Source organism: Oscarella lobularis, chromosome 15, assembly GCF_947507565.1.
Source record: "Oscarella lobularis chromosome 15, ooOscLobu1.1, whole genome shotgun sequence".
Taxonomy (NCBI): Eukaryota; Metazoa; Porifera; class Homoscleromorpha; order Homosclerophorida; family Oscarellidae; genus Oscarella; species Oscarella lobularis.
In genome coordinates this window covers 1,183,398-1,201,747 of record NC_089189.1, presented here as the reverse complement: position 1 = coordinate 1,201,747, position 18,350 = coordinate 1,183,398, and the positions used below count along the sequence as shown (strand labels likewise).

Sequence of the window (18,350 nt, the reverse complement as noted above, 5' to 3'; positions counted from 1 at the left end):
AGCCCTGAATTGAAACATTGCGGGTACATAGACACGGATCACGGATACTAGTACCTATCCGTGCATGGATTGAGTAATAATAACAACACTTTTTCTACTTTTCTCGTGATCTAAAATGCATGCCTAATGAAACAGATAAAGACAAAGACAAGACGATAGTTCCTATAAAAACGCATCAGCTGAGGGGAGGGGGAAGGCTGAAGCCTCATAGAACTACGTGCATAAAAAATCAACAGACAAAGGCAAGACGTACAAAGACGAAAAAACCGAGATGAGACATTATCATCAACAAAAAAAACATTCATCCAGTAACTAGCCTGAGCTTCAAGGGAGGGGAGAGGCTGAAGCCTGTTTTTGTTCCATTTCCATAACAACGGCAACGTCGAATTCGCGTTTACGTTTATTCTTTTTGGCAACGACAACAGAAACCACTATTGTGATGATCAACGCTATTAAAATGACGCCGCCTCCAACAGCTGTACCGACTATTACAGCTAGAACACAATAATTCCCAAGACGTTCAAATTTGACTATTCATCACCTTACCGTATAGAGAGTGACTTGGATGATGAGGACATTGTCCCGTAGTTGGAGAGCACAGAAGCGTCAACGAAATTGTTGACGATCCGCGTAAGGACGGCTTTCCACCGTCCGTCGCAGACACTTCAAGTTCGTACGACCAGTCAGCCTCTGAGTCCAACTCTCTAGCTAGGGATACTTCGCCAGTCAGCGAGTCGATGGTAAAGTATTCTTGGATCGGTTCGATGCGGTAAGTCACTTCTCCGTTGCTTCCTGTGTATATAGAAATAACGATAACATACGAAAGCGACAGTCTGCGAAAATAATTTCACCTGAATCGCGATCGGTTGCACTGACGTTTATCACACTGAAACCAGGAGGCGATCCAATAACAATGGAATTTTTATAAATGTCTTTGCTGAAAATCGGCGCATTGTCATTCGTATCACTCAGAGAAATGACTGCCGTTGCTTCAGACGTCCGAGTAACTGGCTCAGTCACACTTGCAACGATAACCACATTAATCTCCCGAACTTTTTCGTAATCCAATTCCAAAGAATTTGCAACCTCGAGAACGCCAGAGCTTGTCATTGTAAACGCGTTCGTAAGGCTACCCGATGCGAACTTCTGGCTTCTGATCGAATACGTCACGTTGACATTAGGATCGCCGTCAACACGTGCTTCAACTTGCAAAACGGAAGAGCCATTGCGAGCGTTCTCTTGTAATGTAGCGCTGTACTGTTCTTGAGCAAATAGTGGCCACTTAACTTTCGCCTTGACAACAGAGACAACCACAGTTGCTTGGTCAAATAAGCTCGGATTCTGCTTGTCCAGCGCTCTGATAATGAGACTATACGCACGGGTTACGTCGTAATTGAGTACAGTATCATTTGACAAGAAGACTTGAAATCCACCAGCATAAGCACCAGTTGTAAACACGTCTTTAGCTTCCTTAGGTACAATTGAAACCAGCTGGTATTCAATTTGGGTGCGATCTAAATTGACATCGGCATCGGTCGCTGTCAACGTCAGAAGCAACTCGCCTCCTGTTGCCCGCTCTGACACAAAGACGGTATACTGACGTCGATCAAATTCTGGAGCGTTGTCATTCACGTTTGAGACCGATACTCTGACTGTAGTCACGGTGACGGCACCGGGAACTTCCGACGTATGTGCAAGAATGCTGACGTTGTATTCTTTCTGCTGCTCGTAATCCAATGATTTGCTGACAGAAAGAATACCAGTCTTCTCGTGCACACTAAAAGGTAATGATTCGGCGTTGTAGAGGCTATACGAAATGTGGCTTGCATTCAGTGTCGTGCGAACAGACATAGGTGGTGTTACGGGCACGATTGACTGAACGGGAGTACTCTCGTTGAGCCGTGCGACTCCCTTAGCACTGACGAACTCAAACTGATGACTAGTTATAGTGACAGTCAAGAAAAAGGTGCACGACTTTGGCTTCGACGTTTGATCTTGTGCAGTCACAGATAATCTTGCCAAACTAAACGATCCAGATGGTATCGAAGGAGAAGAGCGAAGAGCCACTTCTGCCTTTGCAGACGAATTGCTAGTCACAAGGTCAAACAGGTTTCTCGAAACAGAACTCGATTCAAAGTTCGTCAGATTATACATTAATCTTCCAGCAGCACCACTATCGACGTCCGTAGCTTTGAGGCTAAAAAGCACTGTGCCTGCACTCGTCGTATACGGAACTGAAGTTGTCAGACTTTCTGGAATGCATTGCGGAGCGTGGTTGGACAAGAGAACGGTCACTTGAACATTTCCTCGCGTGTGGCACGGAGGCTGTCCAAGATCTGATGCGATGACACTGAGAACGTAGCTGTCATCTGTAAGAGATCGAGCTAGAGTAACCAAGCCGGTTCGGGAATCGATTGTAAACAGATCCGACGTCGATGCATCTAGGGAATACTTTGCTATTCCATTCAGCGAAGCATTGCCGTCCTTATCAACTGCAGTCACTTGAACAACGCTCGCTCCCAAAGAAGCCATTTCATGAACACCGACAGACGATGGTAAGCCCACGAAAACAGGACAATGTAAATTCGGCTGAATAACGGTAAGAGAAATTTGAAGACTACTTGCAAGCGACGGCATTCCGCCGTCTGTCGCAGTAAGAGTGAGCAAGAAAACACTGCCGACGAATTTATGCAATGACACTGCCGTTGCAATAACACCCGTTTGAGGGTTCACTTTAAACAGCGCCCGCCCGCCATTTGTGCTCGTAAGGCTGTACGTGATGCGAGCGTTCTTTCCAGTGTCTGCGTCTATGGCGGATTCAGACGCAACGACGAATCCCACGGCTGCAGTCATTGGAACAGCGACGTCAATCGACGAGACATTAAAAGTTGGAGAGTGCTGATTAAGTCCAGCTAACTGATCGCAGCGCGGGCCGTCATACTCCGCGGTGCATTGACAGGTATCCGGTCCAATGCACACCCCTGAGGAAGCATTGCCGCAATTATTTACTCCTGAACAGTCAGGCGTGTTGCAGTCCGATCCCGTCCACTTTGAACCGCAACTGCACAGGTCTAGACCAACGCACTTTCCACGGCCTATACAAACAAATCTAGAGTGCTCATTAGACAAGACCTTAGCTTTTATACCTGAACAAAACTTTTTTGCTTCGCAAGAGAAGTTGCTACAGTCTGAACCCGCATAGCCGTAGTCGCACTCACATAGATCAACCTCGATGCAAGCGCCATTGCCAGAGCAATTGTTCTGACCAAAACACGACGCAAGGTTGCACTTATCTCCTATGTAGCCCGCATAGCAAAAACAATACTTCGTCCCGTTCTGAGCCAAACAGACGCCGTTTCCCGAGCAATCACTCAATTCTGGACAGCTAGTCGGTGTTGCGCAATCTATTCCGGAATAGCCTCCGTAGCAAGAACAGTTATTCGGCGCAACGCAATCGCCGTTTCCTGAACAATCACCGACTTTACTGCACGTCGGAAAAGAGCAACTCGATCCTCGCCATCCGTTCGTGCAGGCGCACTTGTCCAAACCAACGCATGAGCCGTGATTGCTGCAGTAGTCAACCGCTTCGCACGAGTAGCGATCGCAACTGACTCCCGCCCAGCCGTAGTCGCATTTGCACTTGTCGTGAGCGACGCATCCTCCGTGATTCGAGCAATTGTTGATGCGGCTGCAGTCTGCCTTCTCGTTACAAGAGTAACCGGTAAAACCGACGGTGCATTCGCACACGTCGTGAGACTTGCATCGACCTTGAGCTGGGCTCGTACAGTTGAACACTCCGGAACAATTGGCTACAAGGATCAAGACATTACACGCAACTTATATGCTGTTGTTGTTCCTTACCTGGTTCGTCGCAAAAAATACCGTCCCATCCAAAATGACATTCGCAAAATCCAGATACGCAGTCGCCATTCAGGCTGCAGTTAGCACAAGACCCTACAATTCAATCGCTGAAACTCAAAGTTGATCCTAGAGCAAAACTAACCAAGATTGCAGTCTTCTCCGTACCAGCCAGGAATACAGTCGCACGTACTATTTACGCAGCGCCCCTTTCCGGAGCATTGCGTCGGACAGCCTACAGCCATTCATTACTGAGAAACTGCAGAAGGTATCACTTCACACATTACCTGGCTTATACGTTTCTTGCTGAGAGAGAGTTGTGTCATTTGTGATAGCAACGTCAAATACGCACTCCTGCAAGCGCACGCCGTCGAGACCTTGCTGCTTGCAAAGACTCTCAGCCATCTTCAGGAAGATATACCAAACTAGTACATATAAGAAAGGCGAGAGACTGCAACCTCACCAGCTTGCTGGAAAAGTCGACATCTTTGATGGAGTAGATAGGAACAAATGACGGATCGGTGTAAGACAAGTCCAGTGTGTCGTTTTTGTGGAAATTTGAATGATTCCACGACCACGTGCCGTTCAAACCGGAGCCATCGAAAGAGTGTTTAATTCTCCCTAAAGCCAAAAAATAAGAAAATTAAAAGTTCAATGTTCAGCCTTACATGACTTGGCAAAGTTCAATACTTGAGCTCGGGCGTAAGAGACACTGTCCGATCCAACCAAGTCGTTCGTCACATTTCCGTCCATCAATCCGCACAGCCCCTCTGTGGATCGTTTGAACGATGCCACCGGAGCAAAAAGGATGTTGACAAATTGTCTCTTCATTTCTGCACTGTACCGAACGTCAACAGACAAAGAAACCCCGTTGGAATATTGGAAAGAAATCAATGCTATGCTTTCGGACGATGACGTCAATGACACTTCAACATGAACTGTGTCCTTAGCCAAGCTGAGCTCAAGACCGTCGGATAAGGACTGCATTACACCGTTTAGTCTAAAACGCTATTATTACTAACAGTTATAGCAGTCGCCAATTAATTCCGTACCGAAGAACAGGTAAATCTGAAGAATTGGGCTGATGAGGCGTGAAAATCGTAACAATGCTCGGACCAGCTTTTATTGCAACTGCGCCAATCAGAGAGGCTCTGTTGTACTTGAAGAAGCGAGTGCTCACTCCGAAATCGTTGGAAATGCTTCTGCAATACCAAAACTCGCCAATGTCAAAAAAGTCATAGCTAAACCCTACGAACAGTAAGTTAATATATAGCAACTTTTCAGGCACCGCAGCTGTTACCGTCTAGGGTCTGCAAATGGGGATCTCCACCACCTGGACGAGGCCTGGCGAACTGACAACCAAGGCCAATCCACTGTTCGTCACATACGCAGTACGGTTTTCTGTCTCTCTCGCTTCCCATTGGAATAGTACAAATACCGTTGTCAGAACAAACTGAAAAAAGAACATCACCACAAATATTATATGTATATAGTCATCTTACACGGCCACGGACTGCAGTCAGGCACGTCACAGAAAGGCCCTTTCCATCCATCGGCACAAACTGGAGGCAAACCACCGCTACCTTGCTTTGATTGACAGCTGCAAGTGCAGTCTTGCCAAACTGGTTCAAGACCTTCCGGACACTCGGGACACCTAGAGTCGATGATATAGCTACATAAAAGTCTTCCCATTTGACATACTTATCATCAGGACAAATGCATCCGCTTGGACCAAGAAGCGAGTTCATACAGTTGTTGCACTTACAGCCGCACTCACACTGGCCGTTAGGTCCAACTACGCTTTTACTTCCGTCGTTACAAGTGCAACCGCACTACGGAAATAATAAAAGATCAAGCACAAACTAGGCGGCGTCTCCTTACTCGACAAGACCCATCGCTTCTAACATTTGACTGGTCGAAATCCGAACACTGGCAGCGACATACCGGCCGAGACAAGTACGAGCTAAAGATTTCAATCGTTCCAGCCGGGCATGCTTGCGTGCAGGAGCAGCCAGGCAGTCCGCTGCAGCTGCAAGGCTGACATATTTTAAATTTGCTATCGAAGTCGTAGCACGAGGCGGCTCCAGGACACTCGCACGGACAGTTCGTTTCGTCTATCAGCGGCAAACAGAGACCCGTCGTAACGTTGATAAATGAAGCTCTTTGCCACGTATCGCGTTTCTGAGAAGAGTTGTAATAAAGCAGATCAACGAACGACTTTTCGTCCACTCGATCGACGCCGGCGCGAAAAGATGCAAGTAGTTTCTAGACACATGCATACAGTCATTAAATGCAGATCAAAGTTGCTGCGATACCTTGCCAAAATCACATCCTTTGGAGCACCTCGTCGTCTCAAACTGACTTTTGAGAGATGGAGAAATTTCCACGGTATATGATGACGGATGATAGAGACTCGGTGATGCCGAAAAAGCTGACGACACGACAGCAGGTATCGAAAATTGAGCCACATGAGCCGGAACTTCGTACGATGAGGGCCACGTAATTCCGAAAGTCGGAGACAGAGAAGATTTGAACTTCGACGAGTACTGCGGATGATCAGCCAAATCTTGATCAGCGCTTAATTGAGCCTAATTGCAATAAAGTTTACTTTTTCAAAGTCGATTTCTCTATTTGCTATCACATTACCTCTCGTAAGTATTCGGTTCCCACGCCATTTCTCCATACTGCGCCCAATTCGGCCTTTCCTCGAGACTGGGAAAGATAGGAAAAGAATACGCTACTAGAACCAGTCACCTGCAAAAAGAGGTTGTGCAAAGAAAAATACACTTCGCGCAAACTTACGTCGTAATCAAACGCAAACGAATAAACAGCAGATAGCTTCGTTTTACCGCGAATGCAGATAGGACCAATGGAAATGCAAAAAGGCTTTGAAGGGGCATTCACGGATACTGCCGTCGGAGTTAAGCTTCCTTTCCTGAGAAAAAGTCAGGCTGTATAAAGTATGTCAGACTTGTCAACTCACGAGCTTGGCAAAAGCTGCAAATCGGCACTGGTTCCTATGTGTATAGGTCCTTTGAAAGAAAATCCTAATTTTGTCACAAACGGCGACGTATGGTTTGATCTGAACGTCATTTCAACTTGAGGCTCATAACTGATGATCGCCTCTGTTGAGATTACCTCCTGATCGGATTTTCCAATCTGCACCAGTTCGAAAAACATTAGATTATATTAGAACTCTAATAAGAACTTACCTTAGTCTTCACTAAGTCGTGATAAAAGAACGCTGTCTCGTTCACATCGCACCATTTGACATTGGTACGTCTATGTCCGCCACTGCCTTGTCCATTGGCGTCAGGACTCCCAATGACATTCCTCTCCCTACACAAAGCTCCGACACCTCTAAAGGGATCGAGTTCCATAAAAGCGGTGCTGCCATCAAAAGATCCGTAAAAATCAACCAGAAATCCAGCGAAAGGGGCACTAGGACGACCAACGATCACGTCGCCAACAGACAAGTCAAGGCCCGATGGAGAAACGCTTTCAAATATGACAACTCCTTCAACGCCCGCGCCGCCAACACCAGTGACAATCGGGACCTTATTGACCGCCGATGGTCCCGCCGTCTTTACCTGAAACTTCACAGAGAGAGACCGAGAACAATTTGCCAGAGACGTGTGAACAATTGTGTGTGGTCCAGCGCTGACAATAGCTTTGACTTCCTCAAGAAAGCCGCTGCCGTGTGCACTGACAACGCCTTGATTGCTGAGAGGATTAAGATCCAGACCGGCAGACGACACCGCTACGACAGTATTTCCGTTAGACGTTCGTCGACACTTATAAACAGGAACAGACGAGGGCAGAACGATTGTTTCGGACGCTCCAGAAAGCTGGGAATCAAGAAAGGCAGTCACGTTTGGAATGATTTCAACTGCTGCTTCGTCATAGACGTCTTCCAAGTCAACGGTGTCAATAAAATCGGCGTACTTGATCGTCTCTTCCAAGTAGGCTGGAGAGGCTTTGATCAGCTGATATGCCCCCCATTTGGTCATAGCAAGTATTTTGTCAAGTATTCCTCCGCTTTGACGACTCGAAAATATGTGACCGGTGTCAACGTCTTTCAGCGACGGAGTTGTGATGTAATAATTGTAGTCGCTAGTGCCCAAAAGACGGTAGATGGTAGAGCTTCCACTATCGACGCGAACGTCCGAATAAAGATCGACGTACTTGCGACGACGATCAGAAGACGATTTATCTAAAAGCGATCTCTTGGAACGAAAGTCTGACTTTCCATTAGGCAGATGACTCGGAACTTTAGTTGAATTTGCGCCAAGACCGTAGTCGGGGGTAACCCTTCCGTACGGACATTTCAACTCATTCCAAACAGAACAAGACGGCTAAAGAAAGTCAGGAGGCAAATTTGTCAAGAAAATATTGGTAGTTACCTGTGCGTTTGCTTCGTAGTAGCAACGATCTATGTCGTGGCAATGCTGACACGTTTCATTGCTGCTTAAAGCCGCAGACCCATCGCAGGGACCAGCGCACCCAATATCCTACAAAAGATGATGGATCAAAAACTGGCGTCAAATTATTCAATACCTTTATTCGATCTGAGCAGCCTTCTCCGTGAGGACTGTAGCAGCTGTAATAAAACCACGCGTCGCATTGCTGCGCATCTGCGCTACTGCTTTGACCAGGTATGCACGTAGCTTGACTGTCGCACCAACCGCAGCCGGGCTGCCTAGTGCAGGCTTCGCATGTCAGGTATAAATTGCAGTACGTGGTCGTACAGGATCGACCCTACAACGGCAAGTAACTCTTCTAAAAAAATCAAGAAAAATAGGTTCCTTGCCTTCCAGCCGACTCGACATCGACATTGATTTGGTCCCACGCACGTTCCGTAACCGGAACAGTCGTTGACGTCGTGGCAATGGAAGTCGCTGCAATCTTTACCTAGCCATCCCCTGAAACAGGAACAAGTACGAGTCCCACTGTCGCACTGTCCGTGCTGAGAACAAGCATTTGGACAATATACTGAAGGAAAAAGGACACAATAGATTCGACTTTCCAAAAAAATTACAATAAAACATACCTGCTGGCGGTTTGCTGCAAAAGAAAGGAAGGTATGTAGTGCAATCCTCGATCTCCCATCCTGCTGATGTCAATTTCAAACAGTCGCTAGCGCTTCCGTCAGCAACGCTTCCGTAATCAAAATCCGTTCTGTCGGACCACAACCACTCGTTGCCGTCGTTTCGTAGTCCAAGCCAAGCTCCTGCGCTTGTAAGAGGCGCAAGAGGACGGGGAATCAGACTATTCAGAAACGTATTCACAGAAGCTCCGTGGACAGACCCAAGATGTGCTCCCTGCGACTATAGTAAATTGCCTATTGAGAGTTTTTGAGAACGTAAAGAGTAAGGTGCTTACTTGGCAAAAGGAATTAGCCGCGTCCCAGTCCATAGCTCCTTTGACGTACAAATAGCAATAAAAGTCCCACTCAGCTTCTAGTGTCCATCCATACTGACATCCTAGCCAAAAAGATAAAAAACGCGCGACTCATGAATATTTTCGATGGCGTACCTCCATTAGCAATCCAAGGCGGTTCCTTCACAATCGGTGCGATATCAGCCGCTGCCAAGCTCGAAACGTCGTCCTTATCTCGCACGCGCTTCTCGGCTTCACTTAAATACCGACTCCCCCACCAATTGTCTACAGCATTGTGATGCCCTTGACCCAAATCAGTTCCCGCAAAAAATTCATATTGATTCGCCGGATTCGTGAATGCGTTTCCAGCGTATTTTGGCCCTACGCCAACCGCAGACACTGTCCATCGCTCGCTCGGCGCTTGACCAACATTAAAATGCAACGTATTATTAATGAACGTCTGCTCGGAATCCGATGAGCATTGGCCATTCTTCCAATAGACGACATGCCGTCCGGTATTGTTGTAAAATGTGTTGCCGGCAACGGTAGCAGCAGCGCTGTTAATTGCCAGCGTGTCGTAAAGTATGCCAGCTGAATTGTGATCGATCGTATTGCTACGAATATTCACGCCAAGTCCCGCCGAACAAGAAGAACCAAGAACGCTTATTGTACCGCCTTCCTTGTTTCGGACAATGCGATTGTCAAATACGTTAACTAAAATTGATTCGTTTTGACGCGTAGTCAGATTTAGGCTGACAGCTCCGCCATTGTTGTCCGTAACATCGTTATTCTGAATAACAATGTTGCTAGTGTCAGCTGAGATAGCGATTCCAGCGGCACGGCCTGCGTAGGATGCAGTCGTAAATCGGCCGTTGTTTGATATGGCGCTTCTAGCAATTTTGATGTTTCGAATAAACGAGCCGTAGCCCGATTTTCCGCCGTTCGTGACGTTTCCATCTACGCCATTCCAACTGTTGTTCGAAATCACAGAACCCTCAACTGATATGCTTGAACGATCGTACGTACTCTGACTCGAATTAAAGGCAATGCCAGACAACAAGTTGGAAGAAAAGCGCCCACCGGACACAGCGTGCGACCAATCCGAAGGAGGAACTGTTAAAAAACCCAATTAAAGCATGCAATACGCGGCAAAATTTCTCTTACTCATAATATGTTGCTGAACGTATATCAGAACGAAGTTCTTCCGAGCATCAAAATTGGAGTCGGAAAGTTGTGTATGAATAGACACAAAAGAATCGTTGCTCTCGGTCGAGAAATGATAAAATCCTCCCGGGAGTTGGATTTCGCTTGAGGCAAAAATAGTTTTCCCATCAATAACAACTTTACTCGACGAATCTTGAAATTGAACAGCCATGATGTCAAAGGATAAAATGTGATTAGGGTCCGCTTGAATGTCTACCCTACAGATTTGAGAGTAAGAGCCGCGCTGCATTAGTTTCGGTGCATATCTCAGATAAAAAGGCGTTGTCGCTGACAATTTCCCAGACTGAGAGCAAATGTCGACAGGCGATGCGACAGGGTAATTCCAGTAACTCTGCAAAACGTTTCCAATTGTCAACGCCAGCCCGTGGCCACGATTTTCGACAGCAGAAACTTCTTTCAGAGCACTTGAAAGGGTATTCGATAATCTAAGTCCTGTGCCTTCATTCACTGACACGCCAAGCCTGGTAATATCGGGAGCTGGTGAATTAATAACTTCGACGCCTGTCCAGGCGTTCCTGGTCACATTTATATCCTCAAGGACAAGCCTGTGACCCACTGCTTGAATAGCTGCTACTCTTTCGGCGTTGGCGTAGCCTGCACTAGACAGAAAAACGTGACTAAGAACTGAAGGCTGCTGCAAAGACTGAGAAAACCGAATGCCGGACCAATGAAGCCACGACTGTTGCTGCTGCTTCAACTGAACTTGATTATTATAGCTCGTCCAGCAGCTAACCCGCAACGCTCCAAGATGACATTTTGACTTTTGGTACACGTAGTTTAAACATTGTCTCAGCACCGATTCTGACCCACGGCAGATCAAATGCTCAAGCCACGTGTCTCGTGGATGCGAATAATTCACATAGCGCGAAGGCGGCCACTGCCTATTAGCGTGGACGTAGCCAAGCTCTCGGCATATCACGTTTGACAAGTAGTAGTTGTGATCTGTTCGATAGAATCTATCTTCGTCATCTTGTAGAGCACAAAGTGCTTCCCACTTTCCATTGTAGTACACTTGAGCAACTCCTTCGTGTGGTACCGCTCCACTAAGGCGAATGCTTCCCAAGGACGACGAAGAACGTACAACTAAGCTGTTATCAACAAACTTTATGGGCAGACTTTCTGTTCCTTGAGCAAGCAAACGACCCTCGATCATGATTCCTGTGTTGGCAGTGAAGCGAAGCTCAACGCCGGCTTCTACTATAAGAGTTTGTTCACGTAGAATAGTAAGGTCACCTACGACTGTGTACGGACTACCCGACAAAGGAATAGTCGTATTTGAGAACACACGTCCACGAACGATTGAATTTGGTCTCAGTATCGAGGTGTCTCTAAAAACAGCAAACGGCACGGCAGGGCCCGACGGAGACTTGAGGTACGGAAAGTACTCAGCACTAGCAAGTCGAGAACAGTATCCAAAGTCCGCAATACGATCGCGAATAGTAGCTTCATCCGTCGTGCCCCAATAGTTGCTGCTCACGTTCACTGATAACTCCAACGAACTTTGAACATGAAGTTGAATACCCAGTTCAAATTGTGATTCAGGATTTGTAAACTCGTTGTGCTCCATAATAATTCGAGATGACATAGACACGACCGCTACAGCAGAATAGTTATCCGAAGCGTAAAGTTCCGTAGAATTCACGGTGTTGTTGATCAGACGATTGCTTCGAAACACAAATGGCGACATCGTGAAAGAGTAAGGAGATAGTTTGATAACATATTCTCCACTGTTGCCGAGAAAAAAATTTCGCGTGACCGTGAGACTTTGAGCAGTTCCCTGCAAAAGCATTGCTCCTCCCGCAGTTCCACGGTGGCCGACAAACGTGTTTCCGTCAATGCTAGCATGTGAGTTCAAAGAGCGGTCAAAATTGAGCCCAAATCGCGTATGATTCGAAAAAGAATTTTTAGAAATTGCGATGTCAGTCAATCTCGAATTTGACGAAGAAACGCTTACACCGTCTTTGTTGGAGTCAAAGACGTTTCTTGTCACATTCCATTTACCAAATTGAGATCGCTGATTGTTATTGTAACTATATAGACGAAGACCGCTGTTTCCACATCTGGACACGCGATTAGAATCGATCAAGCGTGTAAGCTGTCCGTATCGATCGTAGCCATAAATGTAGATTCCGTCCCTAAAGCTTTCCGTTATAAAATTGTTTACAACTTCGATGTCGCCTCGTCCATACGATATGTATAGGCCGAAACTTCGAGAATTTCGTACGATGCTGTCTCGCAAACAAAATAATCCGTAGTGCGAGTTAACGTAGATTCCCTCCCTGGAAGAATTTTCAACTTTAGCGTTGCTTATGAAGACGTCGTCACGAGAACTTGAAATATATATTCCAGTCCCGACGGTAAGCAGATCAGCGTCAGTGATTCGAGTAGAGGGACGACCCGGTCTAGTGGAAAGAGCAACAGAATACAAAGCAAATCCAGGAGCACTACTTTTGCTTCCTGTAGTAATCTCAACAAATACAGAATTTCCAGAAGACAGAAGGCTGTCATCAATCGAATTTAAATTGTAACCGCTGTAAGTACGGATTGTTGACGAAGAGCTTGATGGTCCGTTTCTCAGCACAAGTCTATCGTCACTATACAGCTGAGCAGAAACAAGAGTCAGAGACAAGATGGTATTTGGAGGGCCTCGAAGCTCAACAGAACAGTAAATTCCAGCCAAATGATCGTCTTGGTGTAAACCAAAGTACGTTCCATTTCCCACACTGACCTTCAACGAAGCGGGCGCAGAGCAAATCGATTGAAACATGGTTAAACCGCGCAATGAATCAGAGGTGCGATACACTCGAATTCCTGAGCCAATTACGTCTCTGACTGTAGTCTCGTGAAAGACCAGATTTCGTGTCCTCGGACCACTAAATGATATTCCGTCACCCTGACTTCCTTCAACGACTACTCCCGTAAGATTAGCTTCTTCGTGAAGGTATTCGAATGACAAAGCTGTTGACGTAGAATCTTTGATGGTCACGTTGAAAAATGTCGGCGACTTTAGTAGGACTTGCACAGAAGGTACAGATCGCGTTCCCCACCGTCCAGCTCCTTGAATCAATGTATGCTGCAGAACTGAGAAGGGCAACTGATGACTGTTTCCTGACACGGGAACGGTCGACGTTGGAGAGAACCTAATTCCTGCCCATCTTCCGAAAACTCTATCATAGCAATTGACATAATAAACCGTAAGACAACGAGCTGATGATGAATACTGTCCTGAACAAAACGTGCAGTGATTAATATTGGTGGCATTTCCTGGACAGCTGAATCGCGTAATAATGGGAGTGCCCAAAGACGGATACCAAACTCGGGAAGAATAAAAGCCGCGGGAGTAGCCAAGGTTTTTGCACGCTATAACAGCAAGCTTTGATAAAGATGTGTAGTCTCTGCTGACATTAGATGGAAGACAGATTGACCGCCACGCTTGATCAATATCAACTTGTAAAGTTCCATAATTGTAGCTGCTTGCAATTCGAAAGTCGTTGCTATTACTCTGTGCACGAATTGTGACAGGGCTGTCTGCACTTCCTAGCGAGTACATGCTGCCTTCAACTAAAATGCGCGCATTGGCTTTGACACGAAGCACAACGCCAGCTTCGATCGTAAGTGTGCCCGTTGAAAGAATCGTGATATCTCGCGTTACGAGATACGGAGAACCCGCCGCTGTCAACACCACATAGTCGTTTAGTTGGCCTCCTACATTTCCAGATGAAAAAACAAACTGAGGGCGCCTTTTAGGATGGCTTGTTGCGACGTCGGATACGTTTGTAGAGAGCAGAAAGGGAAAGTACTTGACTGTAACAAAGAAATTCGAATCGTCAAAATCAAATATTCTGTTTTGAATAGTCAAATCAAGGACTGTCCCCCAATAGTTGAAAGTAAAATTGACCTTGTCCAACGACGACGTTCCTTCGATTCTACTGCCAACTTCATATAAAGAGCCTGGATTATTAAACACATTATGATAGACCTCCATGAAGACACTTCCGGCCACTTGAAAAACACAGTTTGGAGCTGTAGACGCGATTGTTCTATTATAAACAACATTATTTTCCAAAGTATTGTTTCTGAAGAGAGCCAAGTTCTGATCTTGAAGAACTCTATCGCTGAAGGAAAAGCTAGGAGACAATAGAACGATAGATTGACCCTTGTTATGAACAAAAGTATTCTCTTCTACGATGACGCGTACTCCGACATGTCTACTGGCGTAGGTACTCAGTTGAAAAACGCTTGAGCCAGATCCAACGTCGTTATCTTCAAATCTGTTTCTCGCAAACACTACACTTTTGTCTGCGTGGTAAAAATTCTGGTGACAGTAGAAACGCCCTCCGTTTTGAATAAAGAAATTGTTAGTCACGTTAACCATGCTCACTAATCCATACGAATAATGCGCATAGAACCGCATTGCATATGAACCCTGCTGAAAGGCTCCGACTCGAGTAAAAGTATTTCCATCAATAGAAACCGTTCGATTCCCATTCAATTTCCAATTATATGTGTATGGTTCATAACATCGTACGTAGAGACCACTGTAGATGTATCTCAGTCCAGAGTCAGTGCGTGATCCGTTGAAAACGTTATCCAAGATGCTTATATTTCCAGCGCCATTGCTGTACCAGTAGACTCCATAGTAATGATCACTAATGCGAGAATGAGAGAGCTCCGTCAATGAAAAATAGCCGTTTATGTGAATTCCGTGGTTGGAATTGTAATCACGAACCCCGTATTGAACCACAGATCTGTCTATCTGAACTGAATAGCCGGTTCCAGAAATCTGCATGCCACCTCCTCCATTGTCAATCGCATTATGTTCAGCAACACGCAAAGATCCAAGAGACCCTTGAATTTGAAGCCCATAAGATGAAACGGAACGAACCGTTGAGCAACCCAAAAGATTCACTTGTCGTGAATCCAAACGATAACGAGAAACGTACGCTTTGATATCGCCAGTCAAGTCCGTGGAGTACCAGGAATACGTATTAAAGTATATCACCAATTGATGATAGTCAGCCGTCACGTTGACTGCATCAGACGACGTAGGCCAGGCCCAACGACTTAAATGTACGTACCCTGTGTATCCATTGATCACTCTAAAATACCCTCGACCGCGGATTAGAAAGCGGTCAAAGGAAACGGACAACCCGTAGCCAGGAGAAGTCTCCAAAATGCGGAAATAGCGGCCAGCGTTACTGCTTGCCGTTTTGAAGGTAAAGTAAATACCCTTGTCGTCGACAAAATATGATTTTTCGCCACTTCTCGTAGTTTTTGGATGACTGAAATTATATGAGGGAACGCTGACAGTTGGTCGACCAGAAAGACTAGGAATTCTGTTGATACTGATACCGCCTTGATGGCAGTTCTCCACGTGACATCGCAAGCACGTCAGACGGCGAGAGGACTGTCCAGTCAGGCCCGTTCCACTGCAGTTACGAACAGCAACTGCTTCGAAGTCAATGTCCGCGTGAATGTTATTGAGCTCAATTCCTGACGATCGACTGTCCAAAATTGTCACGTTGATCATCCTTGCCACTGCTGACGTCGCTGTGACGGCGGCCACGTTGGCATCGGGAGTTGATTGATGAACTCTGTCAGGCACGATACCAGCGTTCAAAATGCGAACATTTTGCATCACACTTGACGTCGAATAGTTCATTACTCCATTTGATGACGTACTTACTGCGACACCTTCGCCTTCAAACGCAATGCCGCCCCAAAATCCCACACTCCCTTCACCGCATACAACACCCACGTCTTCCGTATGCTCGCAGCTGTTATTGTTCCACTTTCGAGAGCGGCAATCCAAAAGAGAATTCTCAACGCCATCACAATCTACGTTCGATAGTCCAATGTCTCCAGCTCCAGCACCAAAACGCCTCGTGTAATAATCAGAACCTATAGGATCGTTGAACCCGAGCTCCCGGCAGACGACTTTGGCGTTGTTTCGATTCCAAAAATCGTCGCACACCGTGCCCCAGTTATTGCTCAGTGAATCAAACACTTCGATCCGGCCTTCACGAGGAGTCGCTCCGCCGACGAGACGCAAAGCGGCCGAATTGACTCCCACTGTCGCATTGTGATACATGACGATCTCCCGCCCACGTGAGCCAGCGATTGCTCTGAGGGTTCCGTTGACGATGAGACGTACTCTAGCTTGAAAATTCATCTTCACGCCGGATTCAATTGTGAGAGTCGTCCCACTTGATACGGTCAGGTCTCTGGTGACAACGTAAGGACTATTGGCTACGGTCAACAACACATCTGACGCGTAGGCTCCCCCGATTTCCGTTTCAGAACCGACTAAGAAGAACCGCTCAAAATAACAACTCAGAAAACGTGGAAACTTACAGACTTGAGCTGGAAATAGGAATGAAAAGATACTCGTCACGACGAGGAGCCATGTGAAAGCCATGGCTTGAGAAAGGCAACTGCTCTGGAAACAAAGACATGCGTTACACAACGATAAACCGTTGGACGTAGACAACATGCGTGACAAGGGCGCGATGCGTCATAATGAGCGGAGAACAATCTATGGCGTGGTGTATCTGAATATTGGGCGTGGCTTCCAAAATTCAAAAGTTGAGACGACTCTACGGGTTCGTATACTATAGTAGCAGGGTTTGCAGTGAATGTGGCGTGTGCAGATTGCAGCTAAGGTAGTCTCATTGTGACGCCGTGTTTACAGTAGGCGAAAAGTGCATAGGATCTTAGCTAATGTAAACAACATAACCATGCACACTTAGCATTGGCGTCTGTTTGCATTTTCCTCAGGCTATGTGCGCTGTCTCACCGAGAAGATTTTCAGAGTTGAACGACGCACACGGACTTGGCACAGGGATTAGAAGTCTCACTTTCTTTGATGCGTGCGCATATACATGGCGAAAGTAGATACAATGGAGCGCGTGGGGAGGAGTCCCTACGAAGAATCCCCTACACATGCAACATCCCACATACGAAGCTATAACGGGAACTGTCCCCTAAGGTTAGACGCACTCTGACGTAGATTCTGAAAGCATGATAGTCGATTGTCCTCTCGATATCGACGCTCGATGATCAATGCTTTTTGACGCCTTTTACGGTCTTTGAGTGACGCGGAGTCAATGTGACGTACGCAATGAGGTTAGAGAAATACACTGCGTAGGAGGACTCCTAAAAAATGAGGTACATATGTCTATAAATCATAATAAATTGAGATGCAAAATCGAACTACCGGTATGACCAATAATCTACTTGAGTTGACTCGTCGAAAATTTGAACGAAAGCGACACATCTAAAAGCAACGCTCTCTTCCGGGAGAGTTAGAAGCTCGACGACATGCAGGCGCATATGCCCGGTTCTGGCGTCATTTCTTTGCCGTCGTTCTTCTCGTCTCGTCACTGGATTGATTTTCTCAGACTCTGGTACGTTTTTCCAGTGGTTTTTCTTCGTTCTGGGCCCGTTCTGCTCGCTCGGACGACGACGAACACATCGCCTTACGTTCGACTTCTCGTTCGCGACGTGTAACGGAAAAAAACTAAGCTTTGCGACAGCAAAACGCGTCCAACTTACGTTTTGGATCTCGTTACTCTCCGCTTTCGCGAGCTACACTACTGTGTAGAGTACTTCTGACCATGACTAACGCGCGCCTTCGCGAAAGCGCGGGCTGTCACGTAAGGCCACTTTTGCATTTTTTTTATTTTAGATGGGGTCTTGTCCAACAATACGGAACGAACCGACCGTGACATTTCTAGAAAAAGCAAAGATGGCTTTCAATTGTCTTGTTCTGCTTCTGAGGAAGATGTGTCATACAAGTGGCAGTTTCGACCTACTGCGTTCCTAAACTATTCGTTAACGCCGTCTAGAGAAATGGGCAGGTCTGTATGATAAGATGGTTTCTCACGTAC

At 46.3% G+C, this 18,350-nt stretch overlaps 1 protein-coding gene across 4 annotated transcripts; it reads right to left on the bottom strand.

The window, feature by feature from the left end:
- Window positions 1–34: 34 nt before the first annotated feature.
- Window positions 35–18,080, bottom strand: LOC136196307 (uncharacterized). Of its 4 annotated transcripts, none has more exons than XM_065985831.1 (30): window positions 18,016–18,080; window positions 17,461–17,949; window positions 17,258–17,397; window positions 16,816–16,900; window positions 10,402–16,767; window positions 9,394–10,350; window positions 9,241–9,341; window positions 8,909–9,185; window positions 8,669–8,850; window positions 8,416–8,616; window positions 8,262–8,369; window positions 7,071–8,213; window positions 6,842–7,017; window positions 6,661–6,793; window positions 6,505–6,612; window positions 6,174–6,446; window positions 5,740–6,123; window positions 5,560–5,690; window positions 5,361–5,512; window positions 5,159–5,311; window positions 4,911–5,106; window positions 4,527–4,858; window positions 4,322–4,479; window positions 4,146–4,263; window positions 4,004–4,093; window positions 3,862–3,954; window positions 3,147–3,809; window positions 852–3,095; window positions 547–792; window positions 35–494 (listed from the first exon to the last, which is right to left on the bottom strand). In XM_065985831.1, exons 4-30 carry the CDS (start codon window positions 16,877–16,879, stop codon window positions 325–327), a joined length of 15,219 nt encoding a protein of 5,072 aa, XP_065841903.1. In that variant the 5' UTR covers window positions 16,880–16,900; window positions 17,258–17,397; window positions 17,461–17,949; window positions 18,016–18,080; the 3' UTR covers window positions 35–324. The 4 variants fall into 4 exon arrangements, with proteins under 4 accessions (XP_065841903.1, XP_065841901.1, XP_065841900.1 ...); XM_065985829.1 differs by having other exon boundaries at window positions 17,258–17,616; window positions 17,678–17,949; XM_065985828.1 differs by having other exon boundaries at window positions 17,258–17,949.
- Between the last annotated feature and the right edge of the window lie 270 nt (window positions 18,081–18,350).